The following is a 24,997-nucleotide window of genomic DNA, read 5'->3' as shown; positions in this document are numbered from 1 at the left end:
CCAGCACCTTACTGGATCTGGGTTCACTAGGTCTTCACCTTGGTGCTGGTGTTCTCCTGGTGTGGGTCCAGACTTGGGCTCACCAAGACTTCTCAGAAGCCAAGTACGGCATATAGGGGTTCTTGAACACCACCCAGGGGGCCACTTCCAGCAGCACTGACGAGCCATACTTCTTTGCTATATTATTCTGTATACGGCATTCGCGCCTGAAGGCTACAGTCAGAATTAGAGCTCCGTTGTGCTTGGTGCTGTACAAATGTATAGGAAGACAGAGCCTTTGCCCCAAGGAGTGTACGATCTCCCCTGTAGAAACCTAACCAAGAAATGTGTAAGATCCTATGTCATGAACTCAGCATCACTTCTTTACCACGGTTTCCACAGTAGTTTTGAAGTGCTCGGTCAGGTACTATTATACATGCTAGCAAAGCAAACCACCTGAGCGACTTCTGGTAAATAATCTTCTGGAGACCAGGACAGTGATAACAGGATAATCCCTGAGTCTGAGTATGTGCGAGCGCGCTCACGCTAGGAGCTGCATGTCCCACTCCCTTCTGGGATCGCAACCTCTCAGCACTCTATCCCTTGTTGAAGCATTGGGACAGCAGTCCAGATCTTCCCAGAATGCATTGGTACAACCACAGGTGGGCAGATTGGTAGGTGTTGACACACCGTTCTGGTGAGGAAAAACCAGTTATAAAACAGTTGTATTTATAGGGTAAACACTTGACCCTATTGAAGTCATTCATTGCCTGAGAAATGTTTCAGTTATGGAGATTTGTAAGGCTGCCACATGGAGTTCTGTTCATCTAAAAATACAAAGCACCACCAGGGATTGGGACCGTTGCCTCTTTGAGCAGCGTAGCACATCAGGAAACATTCCACCCTGATTCTTAGCTCTGCTTCATGCCGAGCCAGGGCACAGAGGGAAAGGGGATGTTTGGCAGAAGCATTTTCTGGAGAGAGAGAAAGCTCTTAGGCTCTGCTAGAGCACTGTAACTTAGGGCTCTAAGCATCAGGTTTGACACACTGAGCGGGCCTGGTGCTACAGGCTGAGTTCTGGGTAGGGCTGGCATAGCCCTTGCTCCTCGATGCAGTTCCATACATTTTACTTTGTGATTTTTTTCAGTCAAGAATGAACGATGGGGACTGTCCACTCTGTGTGAGCCCTCAGAGCCCAGAATGTGTGTGGAAGGGCAAGGTGCTGCTTCATTGGCATTGACAAACACTGCCCGGAACTCACCAGCGCTGTGTGTTTCCTGTGCCCGCTGGTGACCGCTCTCCCCCTCCAGGGGCCTGCACTGCCGTGGTCTTGTATCTGTAGCATATGTAAAGCACTTTGGTATGAAAGGGGCTGTGGAAATGTAAGCTGCCGCAGTACCCTTAATGGGGCCAGGCTAAATCAGGCATCTTCTTTAGTGGGACATCTCCCATGAAACTGACTTAGTCAAATAATAGCAAAGGGTAATGACTGCAGCTTAACTGCAACAGTGCTCGCACAGGGTTCTGAAAGGTGACCTGCAAAGGGGATAAAATGGTTGGTGCCCTTTTCCCCGACGTAGAAAAAGGCCAAAAACCCTCTCTCCTCCCTAACCCAAAAAGCTTCTCAGCCACTAACTGAAGGGCCAGAGGCCTGAATATATCTGTCATGACTGGGGTGGAGAAAGTAAATGAGGAAGTGTTATTTACTCCACAGAACACAAGAACTAGGGGTCACCCAATGACATTAATAGGCAGCAGGTTTAAAACAAACAAACCCTCTCCTGTGACTGCTCTGACTGGTGCGGGCTCCCTCCCTTTGCCCAGGTGCCCCCTTCCTTTTGCGGAGCATGGTTTTCTGCCCCTTCTGACAGATCCCTTCGCGGTGGGACGTGTGTGCTTTCCGAAGCCGGCTGTGGTCCTCCTCCTGCCTCCAGGGCTGACTAATTCACTGCTTTAAACAGAGGCAATTTGCACAATTCCCTTGTCAAGGAATCAGGCCAGTTTAGCGAACATGTGGAGGGCTGCTCGCAGTAGCCAGCACCCACCAGGAATGTGCCCCGGCTAATTGTGACCGGCATCTCCCCTGGGAAGCAACTAGCCACTGCACCAAACCATGCAGTCACAGTGCTTCCGGCCAAATGATCCTCAAGCAGCAGGCGAAGGCCACGATGCTTTCACTTGTAATCGCACAAAGGATCCTTCCGCTAGGTATTTCCCACGGGGCACCGAACAGCCATTTCTGGAAACATCTTTGTTCGACTGAAAGTAAGCACTGCAGAGGGGAAGGCTCCATATTTCATGATCAATCCCGAGTGCTCCAGGTCCCTGGCTCCATTGCCTGGTCCCTCCGCACGAGGGTTTGGCTAGAAAGCTTCTATGACTTTGAAACATGTGACTTCTTTTCAGTTGGTCTCCAGTGCACATGAGCAGGGCGATTTCCTGTTAAGTAGCAGAGTTTCACATTCACGTTGATTACCACCCAGAGGTGGATCAATGTCAGTGAAACCCATGGAGGAAATACTCCAGCCCTTCTGGGAAGAGAAGGGTGTAAATGTATTTGAGCAGCTTTGTCCTTAGAAAGCTGGTGTATTTTGGGCGGCCAGCCAAGCAGCTGTTCAGGAGGAAGAGCCCGCCGCCTTTAGAGATTTAATAAGGGATGATAGCAGGAAACAGTCTTTAACACAACAGTCATTTACTGAAATCAATTTAAGATATAAAGGTCCCATCTCTCTCCTGGCTGGATGGGGAATTGTGGGCTTGGTCCAAAGCCCACTGAAGTGAACAGAAAGGCTCCTCTGACTTCAGTGGGCTTTGGATGCAGCCATGTGTGTGCAAGTCCCAGCTCCTTGAGAAGACACCCTAGAACAGTGGTCCCCAAACTGTGGGGCACGCCCAGCTACAGAGGTGCGGAGGAATGTTCAGGGGGGTGCGCAGCGGGGCCCAGGCCAGCCCCCATGGGTGGGGAGGGAGAACCACCTAGCCCCGCTCTGCCCCCAGCTGCAGCCCAGCTCCGCCTCCAGCCACAGCTCCACTCCGCCCCCTGCTCCAGCCCCAGCCTGGCTCCACCCTCTTTGCCCCCAGGCCAGCTCTGCCTCTAGCCCCAGCTCCTTCCCCATACCCAGTTCTGCCCCCAGCTCCACCTTCAGCTCAAGCTTCTCAGCTGAGGAAGCCTTGGCTGCGCAGTAATTGGGGGGTTGGGGGCGGGGGGAGACAAATTCCATGACTGGTACGGGCCTGGGTGGGGGGGAGAACGGGACGGACAACATGACAGGAAAAGTTTGGGCACCACTACTCCAGTGAAGGATACGAAATCGCAGCGGGATTGGTCAGAGCCAGGTTCAAACAAACACAAGCGTTCCGATCAGTGAATAACTAGGGGCAGACCAGCTTTTGCACACTGATGAGGGACCAACACACTTAGTTTTAAAGACAATCAACTAGTTTAATGACCAACTCACGTACTAGTCCTTAAACTGAGCTCCTTTAACAGCTGCTGTACCCTAAAATGATTGATAAGTGCCGATGTTAGACTGAACAGCTGCTGAAGGTGGGATTCTTGGCCATGTAGTTTATACTGATTGTAGAAAAGTTCTGGGCAGCCTGACCAGGTAATGTGCGCTGTCTCTCTCTCTTGATAATTATATTGCTCCAAGGGCAAGCTGCATAGCACGTGATTCCTTGATCTTCCTAACAAAAGTCAGTTAAAAGTGCTGTACCGGAAAAAACAGAACACTGACAAAAACAGACCACAGAAAACATACTCCAGCACTGAACAGAATTTTTTTTTTTTTTTTTTAAAACAAATTCTACGCTTTCCTTCTCTGATTTGGAGTTTTCGATCACTATCACGAGAATTGCCAGCTTTCCATTCCTTAGTTTGTTCCGTGAGCCCTTTCATTTTCAGCAGAAGCCATTTTGCTCAGGTTTATTTCTTTGACTATTTTCTGAAAGCTAAAACGGCCCATTTACCAATTTAGCGCTACCAGGATCAGTGCCAGACTCTGACAATACAAAAACATTGCGGGACCAGAATCCATTTCCGAGCACAGTTAGAAGTGGGTCTTTATAAAAGTGCTTCTCAGATTACTGGGTGGTCACAAGCTTTACAATCATGCTAATGATACGGGATCCTCGCGGGCACGTGCATAAATCCATGCTGGGATTCTTGATCTTATCCTGGAGTAACTGGTCTAGTTCACAGCGGAGTTCTTTCACCAACTCTGCCACCTGAAGCAAACAAGGAAACACCCCCCACAAAGATCATGAAATAGCTTCTCCCCTGTACTCTACATCTGCATGTTCTGTGTGGTGCAGAAGCAGAGCAAGGTTTGAAGCATTCACAATCTTACTCGCTGGTTTCATTACCTGGTGGGAGGCTGCTGCGAATCGAATCCATCCATCATCAAGCGAAATGACAAACTCCCCCCGTTGCAGCTGCACGTGGACCTGCCCTCCTCCAAACAAGACCAGCGGGTACACCGACACCATACTGCAGTCCCGGATGAACACACGGCTGGTTTTGATCTTCTCGTGATACACCAAGTAGGGGCTGTCAAAGTGCCTGGTCTGGAACATTCAATGCCAGAGGGTTGTAGTCAGTTAGGAGTAAGAATGGTGATTACATTAGTGTCACTGAGCGCACGTTTTCAGATAGTTAAGGAATAAATCTGATCCCCATTCCCTTGCAGATTACTGGCTTGCTCGCTGCCCTGTGCGTATAAAACAGCATATACGATTTATTTTTATTATTCAAAACAACCTTAAAGGTTTTAGACACACAAACTTCTCTTATCAAAACATATTTCACACTTAAAACTAGAGGATTTATTAAATTGAGGGATTAACTGCAGTTACTGAATTGAACTGATTATTTCACATCAGCCTGGGAACATTTTCAATACGCCTAAGTAAAAGTGACCAGCACTTCAATTCTTACTTGCTTAACTCTCTTGAAAAAGATCCAGTCTCCTAAGTTACTCAGGCTGACCTATTGTGCCACACTGACGAAGCTTGGCCCCAAACGTTACATGTTTTTCCTGATTCTTTCTTTACACAGAAAAGCAGCCTTTAACTCTGCGTTTGCGACAGAAGCTCATAGAGTCAGTATATTTATTTTGTTATTTCAATGTTCTAAGAGATAAGTTTAGGCTTTAACATATTTTGTTTTAATTCAGATTTCATTTTAAAAAAAAAAACTTATAATTTAAACAACAAAATAAAAAAAAATCCAATTTAAATAAAAAAATCTGACTTTATTTTTTCAAAACCATCATTGATTTTTATGCACCCTGGGTGGTGGGAAAGCCCAGTGGCTCTGCTTGTTCTCCCCCCAGGTCTCATTCTATCTAGACAGGTGCCTTTAGTCATTCCTATAATATCTGTGTCCCTTTTGAGCACCTTCAGACTCTGACAGCAAGGATGGGGAGGAGCTGCTGGATGCATGGCACGCTCTCCTCTGGGGATTGCTCGTCAGAATCTGCCTGGGAGTCACTGCCCGCTTCCTCCGCACAGCTGCCCTTCCTGTGAGTGCAAGAGGGCTTTGCTGCAGCTGCTCGCAGGGACCACGTGGCATTGATTTGTTTGTATTTCTGAAACGTGCCATTGCAGAGCTCACAATGTCACGTATAACATAATCCTGTCTCCTCCGCCTGTCTCCTGTGCTCTCTCTCTTCTGCCCTTCATCAGAATCTCACACAAATGTCTACGCCTCTTCCATACTGCCCCGCTCACAGCATGGCCTCCCTGAACTAATCCTCTAGGACACTACTCTCTTGTCTTTCAAATCTCTCCTCAGGACCCACCTCAGCAACAAGGCCTATAGGAAATCAGCCAATTACTGACAGTGCCTTGAGTTCCCTGCTGCCCATGTAGGATAGCAAGGAGAGTTTGACGTGTAAGGAGGTTCATTCTCATGTTAGTTTAGACTTGGGCTGATTCACCAGGATAGATTTATAAACAATTAAGTTTTACAATACTCCAATGGATTATTATACTTAACAATGTAATATGGATTTTTAACAGCTAATTTGTATCCTCAAAAAGGAGGATCAGTGTTACCATGTATCACTTTCATAAAAAAAAACAAAAACAAGCACCTGTTCAATGGTAAGTTTCCCTCGTGATCTTTATTAATGGGATACCATCAACTTCAAAGAAAATTATTGCATTTGATCTCATAGGAAGAAGTGATACTGTGCATTTCAACAGTGAATTATTTACAAATAAAGTATTTCAGTGGTAGAAATATGAGCCCTCCTGTCAGACAGTTTGCCCCTGTAAAGATGCTACATGCATAAACACTTGCCATCTCCTGCACAATTCCTGAGATTGCATGGACAGGACAATTGCGGTGATCCCTACAGGCACAATCCCCTGCCATTGCGGTAACTCTGCATGAACGTGCGTTCTTGCAATTCTGAAAATCAGGGCCATGAAATTGCTGGATCCTACAAACTTAACTTCCAAATTTGAGTCTCTGTCATCTATTGTAATGGAGGCTCTTACCTGTGATCTGTGCCGCTCTTTGAAACCCATCACCGAGAGGATTTCAAGCACACCGTTGCTGTGTGTTTGAGGCTGCTCAGTGCTCTAGTTCATAATCCAAGCAGCACTTAGCTGAAGTAATGTCTTTTTTAAAAACGTAGAGAATGTATGTTACTGAGTTGGAAAAAAATCCTTACTTGATAATTCACTGAGGAAGGATGAATGTGAACATAACCGTCATTTTTTGTAACAAACTTCAACTCCTCTGCCTTTGGGTGTAATTTAACTGCTCCTGCACTGGTATACTGGTATTTCCCCTCTGGGGTTTTCACCTAAATGTGAAGATAATAAACAGTAATAAAATAACTCTTACACCTCCTGCCCCAAGTAAACCGTCTTTCTCCACATCTATTACTATGTCAACAACAACAGGAAGTATTACCCTAGACATCAAGAAAGGTACTGTGTTGCATTCCAGCTTGCATCTAACCCAATATTTTCAGTTGCTCATAACTCTCAAACAAATTCCTTTTAGGATATGTTTTTGCTTGGTCTCGGCCCAGAGGTGACTTTGGAAGTATCTAGACCCCATTACCAGAGTTCTGTCAGCACTCTGCAAAACTAGTCGATACAGTTTGGGGGTTGGTTTTATAATGCTCCGGCTTTCACCCCAGAATTCATTTCCTGCTGCTCATGTTCAGACTGTGGCCTGTGGTGGTTACTGATGCATGCTCCTGGCATCTTAAGATCACACTAAAAATAAAAGTCTGTTGGAATGACAGCAGTAGCCAGCTACATGAGTTTGTAAATGGGAGTTCAGTTGCCAAGGCCTAAAGCAATAGGGGCAGCATGCTCTGTGGAGATACAGTACCCTTAAACAAGAGGCAGTCTGCCAGAGTAACCCCGAATCAAAGCATTCAGTACGGATCTGCCACTCAAAAGGGAGTGGGATGCAAACGAAGATGGAAAAGGAAAAAAGCACCCTCTTACCTGGACAACATTGGGATACAGAGCAGCACATAATATTGCTGATATCAACTTGATGTTCTCTGCATTAGAGTTTGCCTGTGAAATAAATACATACAATAAGTACTACAATTCCAGGTTACTACCTACAGGCCTTGTCCCAGTGACCCTTCAGTGAAAACCAGGGATTTCTTGATTCACTGTAGAACATGACTTCATATTAAAACTAAATTACTGACACTGTTGGTACTCTCTTTTTGAGCCAACTATTTAACTTCATATTAGGAGCAGTTACTGGATTCTGCACTCTCAGGTTATGTCTTGCCTACACTCTTTTTAACCTTTAATTAAACTAATTGCCAATGAATTTGCAATAGTTAATATGTTTGTCAAAGCTAATCTGGACACTCCCCAAACATTTATTCCATGCTACTATGTAGTTGATCCCTAGGATAAATCACAAACCTCGCCAGGTCTGCATGATGGTGTAGTCTCGCCATTGTGCGCTTGTTGTCCCGCTCCAGAACTACCAGTTGGCATAAGGAGATTCTTCAGCTATTAAAACCTACATCAGCTGTCTCGACTGCTCCGTGCGGCCTGCGTGATCTCCTTAGCAAAGCACACTACTGCTTTCATAGGGCTGAAATGCCCTCAACCACATCTAATACCCAATATCTATCTCCTGTTCCCAAAATGAGAGTTGCACTAATTGCAACATTTGGTATCACTGCACAGATAATATGGCCATGAGGGTGGTATATGAACATATCCAGAATAGGTTCCAGGTTGGATCCATGCCTTCACACTGTTTGGAATGTAGGCCACAGACAGCAATCTAGTGTGCACCAACCTGGAAGTGGGTTACTTTACTGACTTGGTGGGCTAAGATCACATCTGCACATGTGCCCAGGAAGAACAGATAAGTTATCGTACAATACATTGTGAAAGAATTCACAAGACAGCTCTGATTAGAGCATGGATATGAACCATGAGCCGCTAAGAACCATGGGATATGCCCCCAGAAAGCCCAGCACCTCACCTGACTGAGTGCAGCACCAGTGTGGATCCAGCAACTTGAATGTGATTGCTCTTACCTCTCACTTGGGCCAGGACAGTTTGAGTGGTCACACCGGTGTGCCGGTCGCTCGAGTGAACTGTACAGTGTGGACAAGGCCTTAACTACTCCAGTGTGTTAATTACTTCAATTAATAATTAACTAGAGGTTAAAAAAAAAAGTCTGATGGTGCATACCAGACATTCAGTTTCCTTGGATCTATTTCTCTCCCTAGATTCACTCATAGCGCCTTCCACCCTACAGAGTTGGTCAGGAGAGCGCAGCCATCCTTTCCAACATGGACCTCGCAACAGTCATCTACACCTCTGTCCCGTTGCGATTACAGCTCTCATTAGGGCTATACTGGAAACCTACTGGAAAGCAGCACTAGGAGGGTGCAGAAAAGTGACTCACCTCCAAATGCACTGTCTGTGCAGATCCATGCTGTGGGAATTGCATGTCCTGCCACAGGGCCATTGCAGAGTGGTTATTCATTAGGCAGTGAGCATGCACCTCAGATTTGTTGCTGTAGAACCAAGAGTATAAAGGCCCTCAGTGGCTAACTCCCTCAGTCTCTGACCCCAGACCTATGTTATTATACATGTCTCCAAAGTAGAAGGGAGGAGGGATGGTAGATTGACAAAGAAGAAAATGGTGATCACTAATCACATTGGATAGCAAGACAAGCCTGCCCCAGCAAGCACACCAAATCAGTGAACGTTTGCTACAAAGGCTGATTAGAGACTAAAGCAGCAGTTTAAAGCAGTAAAGATCCAGTTACCTCTTCTCCAGTAGCATCCAAAACACCATCTCCTCGAGACCACCTCTTCTCCATGTCCCTGGCTCTTAACCCCTCCTTCACAAATCCAATATCAGACAGCAGTTCTGTGAATTGCCTTTTTAGGCTCGCCATTTCCTATAAGTCAACAGAAAGCCTTGAACATAAGAACATAAAAATGGCCATACTGGGTCAAACCAAAGGTCCATCCAGCCCAGTATCCTGTCTGCCAACAGCATGCATGTGAGGTTAATTCACACCAGACTCCCCATTTTAAACACCAATTGCAAGGACTATCCTTCAGCATATCCAACAATCACCTATGATCACTTTGGTTGCTTGCAGTAAGACAACCAGTGGATATGTGAAAGGCATGGATCCGTATGCCCTCTCCGTTTGAAGACATTATCCAATCCAACAGAGTAGGAGGAGCTTGCAGTTAAGGTTGACAGGTTTCCAACCCAGCTTTTGCTGCTGTTCAGAACTCTCTCAAGCCAATTCCTTCTGAGCTGAAATATTCCAACATTGGTCTGAGCCTCGGGTTGATTTTTAAATTAAACATGTCTGGTTACACTAGGATTACAGGCTCAGACAGCTGGCTAAAGTTACAGTCAGTAATATTTCCCAGCTCTTAGCTGAACTTGGAAGAAGATCAAAAGGATGGGGCAGGAAGAGGAGGTGAAATAAAGACGGACATGACTGACAACATGATGGCAATTACTGACTTTTTAAAAATTAATCCTGAAAAATACTGAATCAAAACTGACTTACTTGAAGAACTCTTCCTGATAAGAAGTTCTCCCTGCAATAGCTGTAGCTTGCACGAGAACTCTCTTTGGTACTTAAGTGCCATCCCTAAATAATGGAGAAACCAAACTTTATTGATGATGCCTTAAATTTCAGAACATGTACACACTTTTGATCTGGGTCACTGATTTTTAGCTCACCTTATAAGCCTGGAGAAGAGCCAGGTAATCACTGTTTCCTATTGCAAATTCCAGCTTTTTTTTGTTCGCTTCCTCCCTTTTATCCCATGGAGACACCTAAATAAATAGATTGACACATTTCATCTCTGCTTCTCCCGTCGTTGCTCAAGACAGGTGCTTTATCACTGGTGATGCACGTTGTCTTTCTTACATTGACCAGTAAGCTACTGATCAGTTGCAGTCCTCATATTCATGACAAAAAAAGTTTACTAAGCAGTAACTGAAATTCTCTGGATATATTGCCTATGCAGACTCCTGCTGTCGGAGTTACATGCTGTGACTCACTGGTCCCAGAACCGTCCCAAAGCAACGTATTCATTAGGGGAGGTCTGCATACTAACCACAGATTTGATATTATAAAAAGCTTCACTTCCAGAACAGTCCTAAGCAACTCTGTTTCCCCTACCCTCAATAATGTAACTGTGAAGAAACGGAAGGAGGGAGGATCAGGCTGCATCTGCAGAAGCAACATACTGGGGAACAACCTTCCTTTCTCTTTCAGAGAGCTGCCGCGGCAGACCTCACTGGAGGAGATTAGGAAGCATTAGAAAGGCCTTGTCTACACTAGAGAAAACCCTGAGCCTAGCACCTTCCCACTTCTGACTGGGAATGAATGTCTCACAGCCGTAACACTTGAGGGGAATGCCCCTGCACCAGGCCCTCCATGTGTCAATTGGTGGCTCAGGAAAGAAATAATTAAAAGCAGAGCCCTGCTCTGGATCTGCACAAGGCCAAAACCTATCAAAAACACATCTTTAAACCCCCTAACAATTTCATACAGTTAAAGCTAAAAGGAGAAATGTGCAATGGAGAAGGAAAGAGGAGGGAAGAGAAAGTCTGAAAGCCACCTATCTTCTATGGAAAGAGAATGGCTATAGGATGGGGCATTTCAGAACCATGATTTAACAAAACAGATCTGCAGTGGACGTATGGGCCCCAAATACAGTTACACCACTCTATAGTACATTCCAGACTTACAGAACTCCAACCGCAAGGGATTTGCAGAGGCAATTTCATGATTGTATTGTCCACAATAGAGACTGTTTGTACCATTAACTATAGGTGGCAAAACCATACACTGAGATGGAACACTCAGTCCTGATCTTTGATATGAGGTCGTATATTGCTTTAGACAGAGATCAAACAACTACACCCACTGGACGTACAGAACAGCACCGGATTTTACAAGCTAAGCTGACGTGTGCGCACACAGCCTGAGTTCAGGAATGAACACTATACTCAGAGCTCAGAACTGTCAGCTTCATAACCACCACGAGCAAGACCACGACTGCTTCCAAACACAGGTGGGCGTAGGAGATGTAAAGCAGACACCTATAATTTCACCAGGACTATTCCTTGCACACACATTTATAGATTGCATTTCTGGACTCAGCAAGAATTAAAAATTGAAGCTTTATGTACTAGTGAATATTTATAATCACTTCAGTCTTTGATCAATTTCACCCTCTTGAAGAGGACTGCTGTTCTCTTGGTGCTATTTTGGCCTCTTCTTACATTCACAGCATGCCCAATATCACTATGTCATTTGAAAACAAGGATTAGTTATTTGGCTCAAAAGAATTCCATCCTCCAGTAAAGTATTATGTTCTTTTTATTAGGGATCAAACTGTTCTTGATACTTCTGTCTCTGTGCATGTACTTACGATATGACTATTTCCAGTCCAGACACAAAAGCATTTTATACGAACACAAAGATGCGCTGTGCCGTAAGTGGGACTGGTAAGAAATTTAAGAATAGTATGTTGCAGTACACTACACTGTTCACTGATGAATATAACACAGAGCTTTCAGATCTTGGCGCGCAGGCGGAGTTCAGGGCGGCATACTTACAAAAGGGGACTTGAAGGCCAGACTTGCTGCTATAGTTAGGGCAGGATCCAGGCAACGGAAAATGGTGCCGAACAGCATTAGTTTTCCAATCCGCACATCTACAGGCAAGGAGGCCAAGTGATACCCCAAGGGGGTGAGTTTTTCATCTGGAGTTAAAGCGCCCAAGTCCTGCAGTCGCAGTTTCGATGCACGCAGAGATTCAATTCTTGGCGGCTCAATCAGGCGGGATAAGACAGATTGAAGGCCGTGTGCAGAAAACATATCCAAAATCTTAATTCTTAAGGAAAAAGATGACAACTCAGTCTGCTGACATAGGATAAAGCAGCAAACTTCTTCCAAATCACTGAGTGCGCCCTTCCCATGGCCTGCTTTCTAGATAGGCCATGCCAATGGGAGCACAGCCAACCAGTCCTCCAGGGTCTACACTGGCTCCCTGCTGACTTTCTGATCCACTTCAAGATGCTGATCTTTATCTTTAAAGCCCTTAACAGGCACAGGCTACACAATCCCAGACGGCCTCTTCTCCACCCTTTGCCACTGCAGCGAGCTAACCAATAACTAAGGAATCTGCTACTACTGCAGATCAGGACAAGCTCAGATCTGATGATTGTCACAACATGGTGCAAGACCCATCTTTTTATACAGGCCTTCCACACCATAAAGCAAACGAGTTGTCATTCCTCCTGGCCAAGAGTCAATAAGGCATAATTCAACTTGGGAAGTGGTCCAAAACTATTAGGGATGAGTTTTGATCCCACAGACTTGATTCAAGGCCCATTCAAGTCAATGCAAAGACTCCCATTTACATCACTGGGCTTTGGCTTTGCAAACGTACCTTCTAATCCTAAATTACCGGCATGAGCGTCAAAGGCCTCCCTCTTTAATATTTATATTGCAGTAGTGCCTAATTGGGATCGAACGAGGCTGTGTGCAAACACGTAAGACGACACAGTAGTCCCTCTACCCCCAAAAGAATTTGTAATTTAAAAAGACAACAAATATGGGGCTGCAAGAAAGGAATGCAACATACCAGAAAAGTGCTCAGAGGATTATCTTGTTAGCACTGCCTTTGTTTATAGGGACGGGGACGGGCCAAGGAAATGGTGAGTGGAGGATGGGTTTGAGGCAGTAACATGGTGGGTGGGAAGATCAAAAGTCCTGAAGCAGAGGTAGACTGGTAGTCAGTGAGAGACGAGAGCACTCAACAGCCAATCAACAAAACAAAAGTGAGAAGAGGGGGGCTTGCTGGTTCCTACGATATCAAGAGCCTGGTGGGGGTGTGATAACTCTGCTGCTCCCGCCTGGAGAGAGAGGCTGTCCTGGGGGATGGCCCTTTAAGACCGATTACGTTGATAATGGTTTACCTGAGACAGAGCTGTTCCAAAGGCACTCTTTGTATTTCGGGTAACTGCTGCTTTATAAGCTGGTGATTGTAGTGATGGCTACTGAAAAGATGAAAGCAGACTCCAGAGGCTACGCGCCCTGCCCGCCCTTTCCTTTGCAACGCATTAGCTTTGGACACAAATGTGTCTTCCAGACTTTCCATTCCTTTGCTGGGGTCGTATCTACAAGAGGAAACAAGTCAAAATGGATGAGGATGGGAGTTTCACTTCAAGCAAGCGAAGAGCACCAACACCGAAGCTCAAGCTGAGAGGTACTATGAACTTTTGGAGGGCCATAACTACCAACACTATGGATGCACGTCTGTAATGGATGCCATGCATGGAACTCCCACTGAGTCAATGGGAGCTTTGTGCACACAGTAAGTTGCAGAATGAAGCCCTTTCAGATTTTCTCCAGCTCTTTAACAGATGTGAATTCATACTCTAATGTGCTGGACAGTTTTTTTAAACAGATACCATGCAGAACACATCATCTTCCGAGATCACAGTTCCACCAGAATAATCCCAATACCTTTTCTCTTTCATTTTCCCAGAATCAATCACAAAGACCACATCGTCAATGGTGATGGATGTTTCTGCAATGTTCGTAGATATGATGATCTTGGTAACTCCTACAGGAGGCTTCAGGAACACAGACTGCTGGTCTTCACTGGACAGTGAGGAATGGAGTGGATAAACAACACAGCTAGAAGAGAAAGATGAGTGCATGCTTATCTTTGCCAACCTTTCTTCCTCCCAACATCTGCCCATTCATACAACTTTAGCCCAGAGTATTGTAGGTTGTACCTTCCCATTCTCAGAATGGAGCCCATGTGCAGCCCATGTCCCCTGTCCCAACATTGGAATGTCCTGCCACAACTTCAGAATGGGGACTCCAAGGGCCACGGATTGTGGGATAGACATGTTCCTCGCTACGTTTCACTGTTAGCTCTTCTGGTGGATATAATCACCAGGCAGAATGCAGCGCACAGAGTTTACTTGCAAATATCCAGTAACTGGATTTGGCTGCTGACATAGAAGTGAGTCTGGAGCTCGAAGGAGCAAAGAAAACGAGACCCACTCCTTAAGAGTCTAACAGCAAGCTTGGTTTTCTTGATTCTCTCCATAGTTCCATCAGCCCTTAGACTGAACAGATCCAGTCTCTTAAGTGGCACTGTGATAGGGTTCCATACCCCACCTTGCACTGGCCATGGGGAGCAGGCCTTTAAAATATTCTCGGGGGGAAAGGACATTCTCGATGGGGGACTGGGTTTCAGAGCTGGAGCTGGGTTGAGGTCTCTGCTGAAGGGTCCTGAGAGCAGAGCTCTTCTGAGCAGCTAAGTGGGAGCCCACCGTCTTTCCCCAAAGCCGGTGAGGGATTCTGCCAAGATTTGTGCCTTGTAGGGTTCTGCTGTCTTTCTATCCCCATAAGCCCCTTCCTTATTTACTCACCAGAAAGCTTAAGGAGCCTGGTAGTGATAGGGTCTGCATGCTTAAGGCAACACATGTGTCTATGATTCGCTATCACTGGCCAAGGGCTTAGCTAGGTGCTTTTTGAAAGATTGAAATTAAAACAGTATGTACAACCAGGGCTGCCGCCAGATTTACACAAGTCATTCTGTGGGTGTCACTCTATTCCACTGAGAAATTTGGTCACCACAACACATCAGGCTAAGGTCACTCAACCTAACCAGGAGAATTACTTCTTATTTAAATGCAATGTTTAGATCGTGATCTAAATATGCATGGGACAGCTTCCCTCCAAGCATTAGCTTATTTTTCCTAACTCTTGATTTTCTTCCTCATCATTCGCACAAAATTTAGAATGTTTTACCTTAGAAATACCCAATACTTCACAGTGTTAAAAACTCAGATGTTTTTGAAGTGCAAAACAGGGTAAAAGATAAAGTTAGACTCTACGTTTTTCAGCCTTCCATTGGATAGCCTTAGCTAGTGCATGAAGACCCACCGCAAACAGCACATAAAGACTATCTAGGTTCTTATCCAACAATTACCGTGGTATCTGACTGCCTCCCAAAATTCTAAAGTTATATTTACCTTGGTCACCAAAACTGCAACTTTCCCTTCCCCAGTTTGAGGAAACGGGACTAGAACTTACATCGCAAATATGCTAAGTGCGTGATGGTTGAGCCACTGTGCTAACTCAAAGGACCTTTCCAAATGGAACAGAAATGGAGATTATGGCATCTAAGCCTTCTCCATCACCAACTGTCTCAAACAGTAAGTAATCTGCACTTGTAACTGGAGACAGACATCAGAGTTTGAGTAGAAGGTAATTTTTTTTTAATTGGTTTCTTTACCCTTAATTTAACTTCAACACACTAACCGTTTTGGGACACTAGACTTACCGTTTACTATGTCTATTATTGAAAAGGGCATTAGACTGTAGCTGTTCATAAAGCATCTTAATTTCTGCAAGACCAGGCAAAAATATCAGTACAGCACCTGTATATATAGGGGGAAAGAAAAGAGTCAATAGAAGAGTTCAGCTAAAATGCACTATTACACTTCGATATTACTGCAGAGCACAAAGGCCCCAGTCAAAACTGGAGCTCCATTTTGCTACGCGCCATATAAACTCACAAGCAGCAATGACCCCGTCCCAAAAAATTTACAATCTAACCAGACAAGACAGATAAAGACGTCAGCATACTGTCAAAGGTACATCTCTTTGTTATAGCTTTTGAGCTGGCCCAGTGTACCCATCTGCCCATCCCCATAGAAATTAGGGGCCTCCCTACTCCGATAGACTCAATGTCCTCGGATAAAATTGGAAGTTATGGAAATTATGTTTTGGATGAAAGCGTCAGCTTGGCACAATCTACACAAGCACATAACTGTTACATGTATTCCCTGTTATACAACCCACAATGGACAGTCAGGTTACCTGGTGGGTATGAGTGTTTCCCACTGACTATCCACTCCAGCAGGGACTCTATTAATTCCAGATTAACTTTGTCTAAGTCCATGGCAGCCATCGTTTTTAGCACTGATTTACTAATCCCTGAAAGAGAAATTGGTGAGTTGGTGTCTCATAAAAGAGCATACACTACACAGTTAACTGAGAAAATGGCCACACAGAGGATCAGCAACCTTTCACCAAGCAGGATCCTGCATCCCTGTAGATATGGCTGAAGGGTACAGTAAGTGTAATACCTCTGAGTGCAATCTGCCCCACCCTCCCCCATTCAGTCTCTCTCTTCATTCATTCCTCCCCTTGACTCCTCCTTATTAACTCTACCACTCCTCCCGCTCTCCTCTCCTCTCCCTCACCCCCCCTATTGGGTCTCATATACTCCCAATGCACCACACTTCCTGTGTGCCACATCCCATGAATAAACCCATTGGTGCCAGTCCAGCACTGCTCACTCCCACTGGTACCAGGCAGGAGTTGGGAATGCCATGGGGGCAGCCCAGGACTGACACCAGAGGTCTCCTGGACCCCGCACACAAACTCTGTCCTGCCTCCTCCCAGTATTTCATTTCTTAAATACAACAGACCCCAAAAGCCCCTTACTCTTTTGGGCTACTACAATCTGCCCCACCCCCACCAGAAGATGCAACCCCAGAGCTGTACATGAAGGATTACAATGAAAAGGAGGAGGAGTGGATAACACCATGCAGGCTTATTGGGTCACTATTTTGCAAGTCAATATACACCCCAGTGGAGTCCATCTATCGAACCTAAATCTCCCTTGCTGCAGATGAAGACAATTACCTCTTATCCTGCCGTCAGTGTACATGGAGAACAGTTGATCACCGTCGTCTTTAACAACAGCCCTTCATATATTTGAATATTTTTATAGAGTCGCCCACAAGCCTTCTTCTCTCAAGACTAAACATGCCCCGTTGTTTTTTTTTTAAACCTTTCTTCATAGGTCAGGTTTTCTGAACCATGAAGCCTCAAATTATGAAAATGCGTGTAGTATACTTTACAACACATTCAAGAGTACCAGCTGGGTGTGTAAATATGCTTTTAGGGATGAGAGAGAGAGCGAGATTACCTTTGTATCGTATCAGGAGTTGTTTAAAAGTTAATTGCTGGTCTGGGACTGAATCCTTGACAGTAGTGTCATCCTCTAGGAGGTGAGAACATCTTAGATCTTCCTCTACTTCTTCTAACGCAGTTCTCTTGCGTCTTGCTTTAAGTTTTTCTTCTGGACCTCGCTTCGTGTTGTTCATGTACGGACTACCATCCTCTAAGACATACCTGAACATGACCAGAGAGAATTCAGTCATAGGGAAAGCTGTTTGTACAGCCTACCCTTTAAATTAAGCTTTCAAGGTATTATGCCTTGCCCATTACCATGGTACCTGCATGCCTTACAAATTTGTATAAAGAATATGAGTGGCTAATCATAGCCCTGACTTCTCTTTTCTGTCACTCCTACTAGGAGCAGGTAGGAGTGCTGGGAATGTTACATCACTCTTAGCATAAGTAGTTAGCACATATTGTAAAGCTTGAATGGTCCTTTAGAATATGTCCTAACTACTTATGCTAAACAATCTGTTCCACCTTGCATGAAGCTGTGATGTTTGGGGTACCTTTCCCAGGCCTGGAGAAGAGCTCTGTGGGGCATGAAAACGCTCTCACCAAGAGAAGTTGGCCCAATAAAAGATACTGTCTCACCCACCCAGTCTCTCTAATATCCTGGGACCGACACAGCAACAACTATGTTGCATACAACAATGGAACTATTCCAAAGGGCAGTTACTTGTGAGAATGCGGTCAATGATTTCATACCTTGTGACTGCAATTACATCTTCCAGAAAAAACTGATCCACAGGGAATGTCCGACCTAAAGAAAAAAATTAGAATGTTAAAGCAAAATGCGAGCTACAATTTCAGGAGTGGAGGTCAGGGGAGGGCTAGCGTTTACAATTTCTCACACTGTGTTTCACCACTTCACCCCTTGTCCCACCTTCGTGAACTTAACAGCACTATGGAGATTCTTTTAGAACTATACTGCAATTGGGAACACAACTCAGTCCAGAACAAATGGCTGACGTTTTTCAAGAACACTGCTGGCATTCACTCAGTTTACACAAAGAGGATTCCTGTAGCAAGGTAATTTAGTGCAGTATTAGAATTATAGGAAGCAATGTATTTCCATCTAGTTAGGTATTTATATCACGCTCAGTGTGATATCTGAGCATTGTATAAATATGCATACATCCAAATGGGGGCCTACACGTACACCTGGATACTCGATCCTCTCCCCATTTACCAGAATGGAAGGGATTGTTTTTCCCTGTTTTGCGGAAGCTATGTGAAAGAGCTGGGTCTTGCAGATAAAGTTTCTTGCCATTCTTGGCTCTTGTAGGAGTTCCAGAGCTGTAGGCCAACCGTCAAGAAGGCTGTCTCCAGGTTTCCTTGTCATAGAAAATTCCATCATTCGGAGGACTGCAGCAAGGTCAGGCTGTCTCTGAAATTTTTGAGGATCATGACCAGCACCTTTAACTTGATCGGATATTTGATGGATAGCCAATGACCTGTGTTAGTCAGCAGGTGGGTTGCTGCGTGTTGCACCAGCTGGAGTTTTAGTAGTTATGGTTTCATTCTCATATATAAATATGTCGCAATACTGAAGGTCACATCTGTGACTGAGTCCGCATCTGGCAGAATTGGACAATATCTCCTGCCCAGCCAAAGGGGATAAAAGGCATTTTGTGCTGCTATTGCTAACTGACTATCCAGTCTCAATGGGGAGCCCAAGAGGACAACTGGACGTAAATCATGGACAACTGGGCAGACACGCACTACTGAGTGGCAATGTGGCATAACGTAACTCTTCGAAACGTGTCCAATACTATCACCTCTGCTTTATCTGGGTTTAGCTACAAACACCTGCTCTTCCTCCAGGCCCTGTGCTTACGGGGGAATATCATCTGCTAAAGGAGCAAGTCACCTTCAAAAAAGGCTCCAACTAAAAAGATGAATTGCTTGTTTACCAAATTCAGTTTAAAAAAAAAATTGCAGCAAAGCATTTTAATCGTTACTATTCTCTATATTTTAAATGAATTTAGTGAACGCCGCAACTAAATCCCCATCTTCATATTTGATCTACTGAGAATGCAGGGGCTGAGGGTATGGGTGTGTATGCAGCATACTGTTCCTAAGAAAGGAAAGTACTCTTGGTGTTGCGCTAAGCAGCAATGCCTGCTGTCCATAAAGCAGCAGGGTTAATAGGACTTTGGCGGAAATGAGATCTAACCAAGAAAGAGGGACATTTTTAGAGACAAAATAAGGCTTCTTGAATGCACATAGGTACGACAGCAGCCTAGGACCAGTGTTATATGTCCTGAATTCCTCTTGCCTGCAAGAGCTCTACTGTGGCTTCTGGAAGAGAGCCAAACGGAAATTGCCTGGTGTGGGCAATGTGTGCCTCATGCTAGAGATGCACGGCTAAAAGATAGAAAATGAACAAAAAATAGCACTGAGCTCATGTCAATAGAAGACAATGATATTTCTCAAACATCATAAAATATATTGATGTTACATATTTGTAAGTGGGTCTTATGCCAAACTATATGTAATGGTACATTATTTGATGAACAGATTCTTGTAGGCAAACAGACTTGCAGTTTTATAAAGTAAAAATAAACAAATGGTACATTTATTCTTTAGGTTCATGCCTAGGCTGCCCTTTATAGCCTGCAGTATGATCACTGCCAGGGGCTGGGAAATCCTCAGCCTGACACCCTTACCCCTAAACCAGACATTGTTTGCAACCTCTATCCCTAAGCTAAACAGTGCTATTATTCATAAGTAACATTGTAACATACACTAACAGAGAAACAGGCCCCACTCCATTGTAAAATTTCTCAACTAAGCTGAAACCAAGCCAGTAAAATAACTCGTAATGTATAATAAAAAAATAACCGTTCTTCACCTGGTATGTTAATAACTGGACAGGAGTTAAAGTACTGAGAGAAAAGCTCTGCATTCAAGGTGGCACTCATTAGTATAATACGCAGGTCTGGCCTCTGAAACATAATATCCTTCAAAACCAGCAGCAAGAAGTCACTGAAGAAAACAAGCAAAAGACATCTGAATTTCTTCAGTGTTAATTTCCAAATCTCTTCTCTCTCTAGTCTGCTCCCTTTCCTGGGGTCTCCACCAGCATGGCAATACCACCATGTCAAGCTGTACTCACAATAGTGCCTCTCTGGTAATGGCCTTTAGCTATGAATTTGGTAATTTACTGTAAGTGACCTTGGGTTACAATTACCTACTTTTTTGCTGTCCCTTTCCAGAGTGTCTGGATTCCTTGGTATATTTACTTAGATTTAAGCAATACAAGCTCTTGGTGCCCTAACAGCTAATTAAGCTGATGATAACATAGTAACCGCCACCCAACAATATTAAATAACCCACACACATAAATTAACTCAGCCAGCCAGTAAATCAAAGCAGCAGACAACCCCTTTCTGCCCCTCTCCCCATAGAAGCATTCCCACCATCTTCACCAAAAAACATGTCAAGTACATAGCTTTTGCAGGAGGCCTAGGTGGTCATCAAGTGCAGCTGGTTTGTGAACTGGGGGAAAGCGAGGTGGAGGGGAGGGGTATCCAGTCCTGTGGACCCTCCCAAGGAACGCCCTTGCCAGCAGCCCCCTCTCTTTTATAATGAAGAGGCTCGAGCATCTCCAATGACTACAGCAGTGTCAGTATATTGTAGGGAGAGCGGTGGTTGCAGGCAGGCAGGATCCAGGATGTACAGAGCTTTCCAGGGGATGACCAATGCTTTTAAACTTACCCAGTGACCGTCCACATAGCTGTAGCTGGCCAGGTAGTACTAAAAGCATCTCGCGTGGAGGATCTTAAGGAGTGCCCCCCATCCCTTCTTCTCTGGTTTTAGAGCTACCAACAGGCCTAGCCCCTTACCAGCTGGTAAGAGGGGTGTGTTTGGGAGAGGTTGGATTAGGATAGGGGGAAGAATTAGGAAATTCTGGTCTGGGAAAGCCCAGAAGTGTGGGCGAGCCCCATTTGGGGTGTTCTACTTGGGAGGGGTCTTTAGGACTTCCAGAGGCAGCATGTGGAGAATTAGGGTAGTTGGGGGACAGCAAGCTGAAATAGGGAAGAGATAGTGACCTAAAGAACCCACCTCCGTTGTCCCTCCTGTCCCATCCTAAAACTTTCCTTAAAATGTGACTGAAAGTGTGAGGGTTGACCGATGTGCCTTCTCCTCAAGGAGCTGCCACAGCACAAACAAATCCCTTAGTCTCCAGGGAGAGAAAGACCAGGAGCAGTAACCACACTCTCCCATATGGCCGTGCATGCAGAGTACTGCCAGGAGCCCATCACACTGGCTGGAGGCCCTTTGACTTTCGTAGTTTATTACTCAGTCATCTCAGTGCTCACCTTCATGTATTTCCTTTTCAGGTATGGAAAAAGGAACTACTTACCTCTCTTCTGTTCTTTCATGAACTTCATCAACAACAACATGGGTGATTCCCTGTAAAGTCATGTCTCCTTCTAGTCTTCTCAGCAGCACTCCAGTCGTGCAGTACAACAATCTGGTAGCCAGTGACTGGAACAGTAAGCAAGGACACACAACGTTCAGTGGAATTTTAAAAGTTTAAACAGCTTTCCTAATACAAAGTCTAGAGAGAGCAGGTTGCCATATGGCACGCATGTCCAACCTGAACATTTCTTGCTTCAAGCAGGAGCAATTTTTCCTCTCACCTTACCCTTAATTCAACTTAAATGCAGTTATCTGGTCCTTATCACGGAGATGTTTTGCAAGAGGACAATGACATATCTACGCTATCTCATCTAAATCTTTCCTGCTTCCGTAGCTGCACGTTAAACACTTGACCATTTGTCTCCATCAGTGAAGGTGAGAGCTATTGTAAGGGAGATGGGACTGGCTCTGGAGGAAGAGGGCTGACTATCTGTGTTTCTGGTCTCTATTCGATTGACTAATGAAGGATTACAGAATCGTTCATGAGTGATGCATATTTTGCCCTATGGGACAGAATGAAAAGGTGTTGCAATTATGGTCAACAGCAGGGACAGAAAAAAAAAGCAAGGTTAAAATTGCAAGGCTCAAGTTAAAAAGGGATGGACAAAACAAACTAAAAATCAAGCCCTTTGCAAAACAGTTGTAAACTGATCTGTTTTGTTTTTCACTCAAAACTTACTTTAGATTTTGTTCAATCAACTTTTTAGCTTCAGATCTTTGACAGTCTTTATTTTAGATTTGACTTTACTTCTGCAATTTGTATTGATGCAAAATTTGTCAAATGTGGATGACAGGAGAAATCAAATGGCAGATATAGCTTTAAAATACTAAGTCTGCTTTATCCAAGAAAAATGTTAGAAAAGGGGGAATGGATGTCCGACAGAATGTCACTAGTAGGAAGTTAGCTCAAATTCTGCCCACATCACTAAGGACTGAAGTGCTAGGCTTTGATTCCGGTTTAGTGACTAATGAAAGTGATTTCAGTCCAGTTTCCAGAGGACAAGTGTTCAGGTCACAAAACCCACTATCAGTGCTGATTTCATTGTCGGCCACCTCTGCAGGGAGGCTACCCAATGAACATACACTAAGACTATTGCTACCACTGTCTCATCCTAGAAGGCGTGTATATATAAATTCTCTGTGTATATATAAAGTCTGCTGCAGTTTCCACGGTATGCATCTGATGAAGTGAGCTGTAGCTCACGAAAGCTCATGCTCAAATAAATTGGTTAGTCTCTAAGGTGCCACAAGTACTCCTTTTCTTTTTGCCTGACAATGTGGCTCGAGGCAAAATGGCAAGGTAGCATGGGGAAGCTCACACTGCTCTGGTCATACTGTATGAATCTTGTGGATAAAGGACTACATCTCTAGGACAGCCAGTCTGCACCTTTTACAGCTAATACACACAGTTTAAAAGAACTAGATGAAAAAACAGGCAAAGCATACAAACCTTTACACTTTCTAAGCGGATCTGGTATCCCACAGTAATCCCAACTCTTTCTGTTCTCTCCTTGGATACGCGTTCAGCTACAGAAATGGCAGAGATCCTGCGAGGCTGAGTGCATACGATATTGGCTACCCTATTTGGAGGGCCCCTCAGTGAAGCATCCAAAATAAACTGAGGAATCTGAGTGGTTTTCCCACAGCTGCATGACAAAAAAAATAATTAAAATGTTTAAAAAAATGTCTTGTCAGAATGAGTTAGGAGGTTGGATTCCAATGTGTATTTCCTTGCTTTTATTAGTTTGGGTCACACTTCATGTAAAATTCCTTAATAATTCAAAATTCATCTACGATTGAAGTAATTTAACATCAATGAATTATGTACCCGAGCACCTGATCATTGCAGAACACAGACTGTACAATTAAACTTTAGATATGCCTTCCCATGTATCGTTTGAGACTAGAAGGGTGTGTGTAAATCGCATCCTTACCCAGTCATGCCACTCACAACAAGCACCTGATGCTTAGTCAGCAAATCAAGAATGGTTTCTCTTTCTTCCCACGCAGGGAGATTCTGTCTTTCTTGCAACATGGACTGGAAGTGCCTAGAAGACTGACAAACATAATTAAGAGAAATTGATCTCTTTGGTTACGCGCCTCAAATCCTGCCCTAGATTCACAGATTCAGATGAGAATTATGATCTACTCTGACCTCCTGCATAGCACACGCCATAGAATTTTACCCAGTAATTCCTGCATTAAATCCATATTTTGTGGCTGAGCAGGAGCATACCTTTTAGCAAGTCATCCAATTTTGATTTAAAGACTTCAAGTGATAGAGCATCACCCACTTCCCTTAGTAAGTTGTTCCAAAAGTTAATTACCTGTTAAAAATGTGCACCTTATTTTTAGCCTGAATTTATCTAGCAACAGTTGCTATGTAAGGCAATCTTTCCTTAAACTGCACGAAGTAAAAGGAGGGTTTAAAAAAGTTTACTCTCTCATAGTAAGTGGAAAGCTTCCTGTGGCGAGCATGGGGGCCCAAATCATCAATTCCTGCAGCATTTAAGATTTCTTTTATAAAAATATTAAGGTCAAAATTTTGCAACTTTCAAAGCTGTGAGCAGAGAGACAAAACTGCATTTGTTTATATTCAGTTTGCATCGGGAAGATTTATCTTTACAAATAAAAGCTAGAAACTTAGGCCAATATTTTCAACCTGGGGGGCCCAAAGTACCCCGTAGGCACTTTTGAAAATTGCACCGTTAAGCTATATTTAAGTTCTTAATCAAACTGGCATGTTTTTCAAATGTGCCAAATACCTCCAGCTTCCATTAACTCCAAATATATAGTGTTTCCTTCCTGTTCTCTCATATGTGCTCTGCCATAGTACATGGTCTTATCTTCTAATGCCGATGATTCATTTTCTATCGGGGAAGTTTACAGATTTGTTAACTTTGCCTAACAGGAATTGTAAGTTGTAAGGATTTCCAAAAGAGAAACTCTCACATGCAGTGTATTGGCTACAGTAGCATTTCTGCAACTGCACGAGTTACAATTCTGGCCAACACCTATTGCTAAAGCAGT

General features: G+C 44.3%; 1 protein-coding gene across 4 annotated transcripts in view; it reads right to left on the bottom strand.

Moving 5' to 3' along the window:
• Positions 1-4,011: 4,011 nt before the first annotated feature.
• DHX57 (DExH-box helicase 57) overlaps positions 4,012-24,997 on the bottom strand; it is a 31,117-nt gene continuing 10,131 nt past the window's right edge. For 3 of the 4 annotated variants that reach the window (XM_077814173.1, XM_077814176.1, XM_077814175.1), the window contains 18 exons: positions 23,902-24,023; positions 23,418-23,613; positions 21,909-22,033; positions 20,394-20,527; positions 18,245-18,299; positions 17,505-17,710; positions 16,388-16,504; positions 15,849-15,945; positions 14,012-14,185; positions 13,462-13,662; positions 12,098-12,374; positions 10,208-10,303; positions 10,032-10,115; positions 9,264-9,398; positions 7,453-7,527; positions 6,660-6,794; positions 4,345-4,545; positions 4,012-4,206 (listed from right to left, as the gene is read on the bottom strand). In XM_077814173.1, the coding sequence (XP_077670299.1) occupies positions 4,063-4,206; positions 4,345-4,545; positions 6,660-6,794; positions 7,453-7,527; positions 9,264-9,398; positions 10,032-10,115; positions 10,208-10,303; positions 12,098-12,374; positions 13,462-13,662; positions 14,012-14,185; positions 15,849-15,945; positions 16,388-16,504; positions 17,505-17,710; positions 18,245-18,299; positions 20,394-20,527; positions 21,909-22,033; positions 23,418-23,613; positions 23,902-24,023 (2,574 nt within the window). In that variant the 3' untranslated portion in view covers positions 4,012-4,062. Of the gene's footprint in view, positions 4,207-4,344; positions 4,546-6,659; positions 6,795-7,452; positions 7,528-8,896; positions 9,009-9,263; positions 9,399-10,031; positions 10,116-10,207; positions 10,304-12,097; positions 12,375-13,461; positions 13,663-14,011; positions 14,186-15,848; positions 15,946-16,387; positions 16,505-17,504; positions 17,711-18,244; positions 18,300-20,393; positions 20,528-21,908; positions 22,034-23,417; positions 23,614-23,901; positions 24,024-24,997 lie in introns of those variants that run through there. The other variant, XR_013345787.1, reaches the window with a different exon arrangement.

This window comes from Eretmochelys imbricata, chromosome 3, assembly GCF_965152235.1.
Source record: "Eretmochelys imbricata isolate rEreImb1 chromosome 3, rEreImb1.hap1, whole genome shotgun sequence".
In the NCBI taxonomy this organism is placed as follows: Eukaryota; Metazoa; Chordata; order Testudines; family Cheloniidae; genus Eretmochelys; species Eretmochelys imbricata.
The sequence above is the reverse complement of the archived record's forward strand: the minus strand, read 5'-3'. Positions and strand labels throughout refer to the sequence as shown.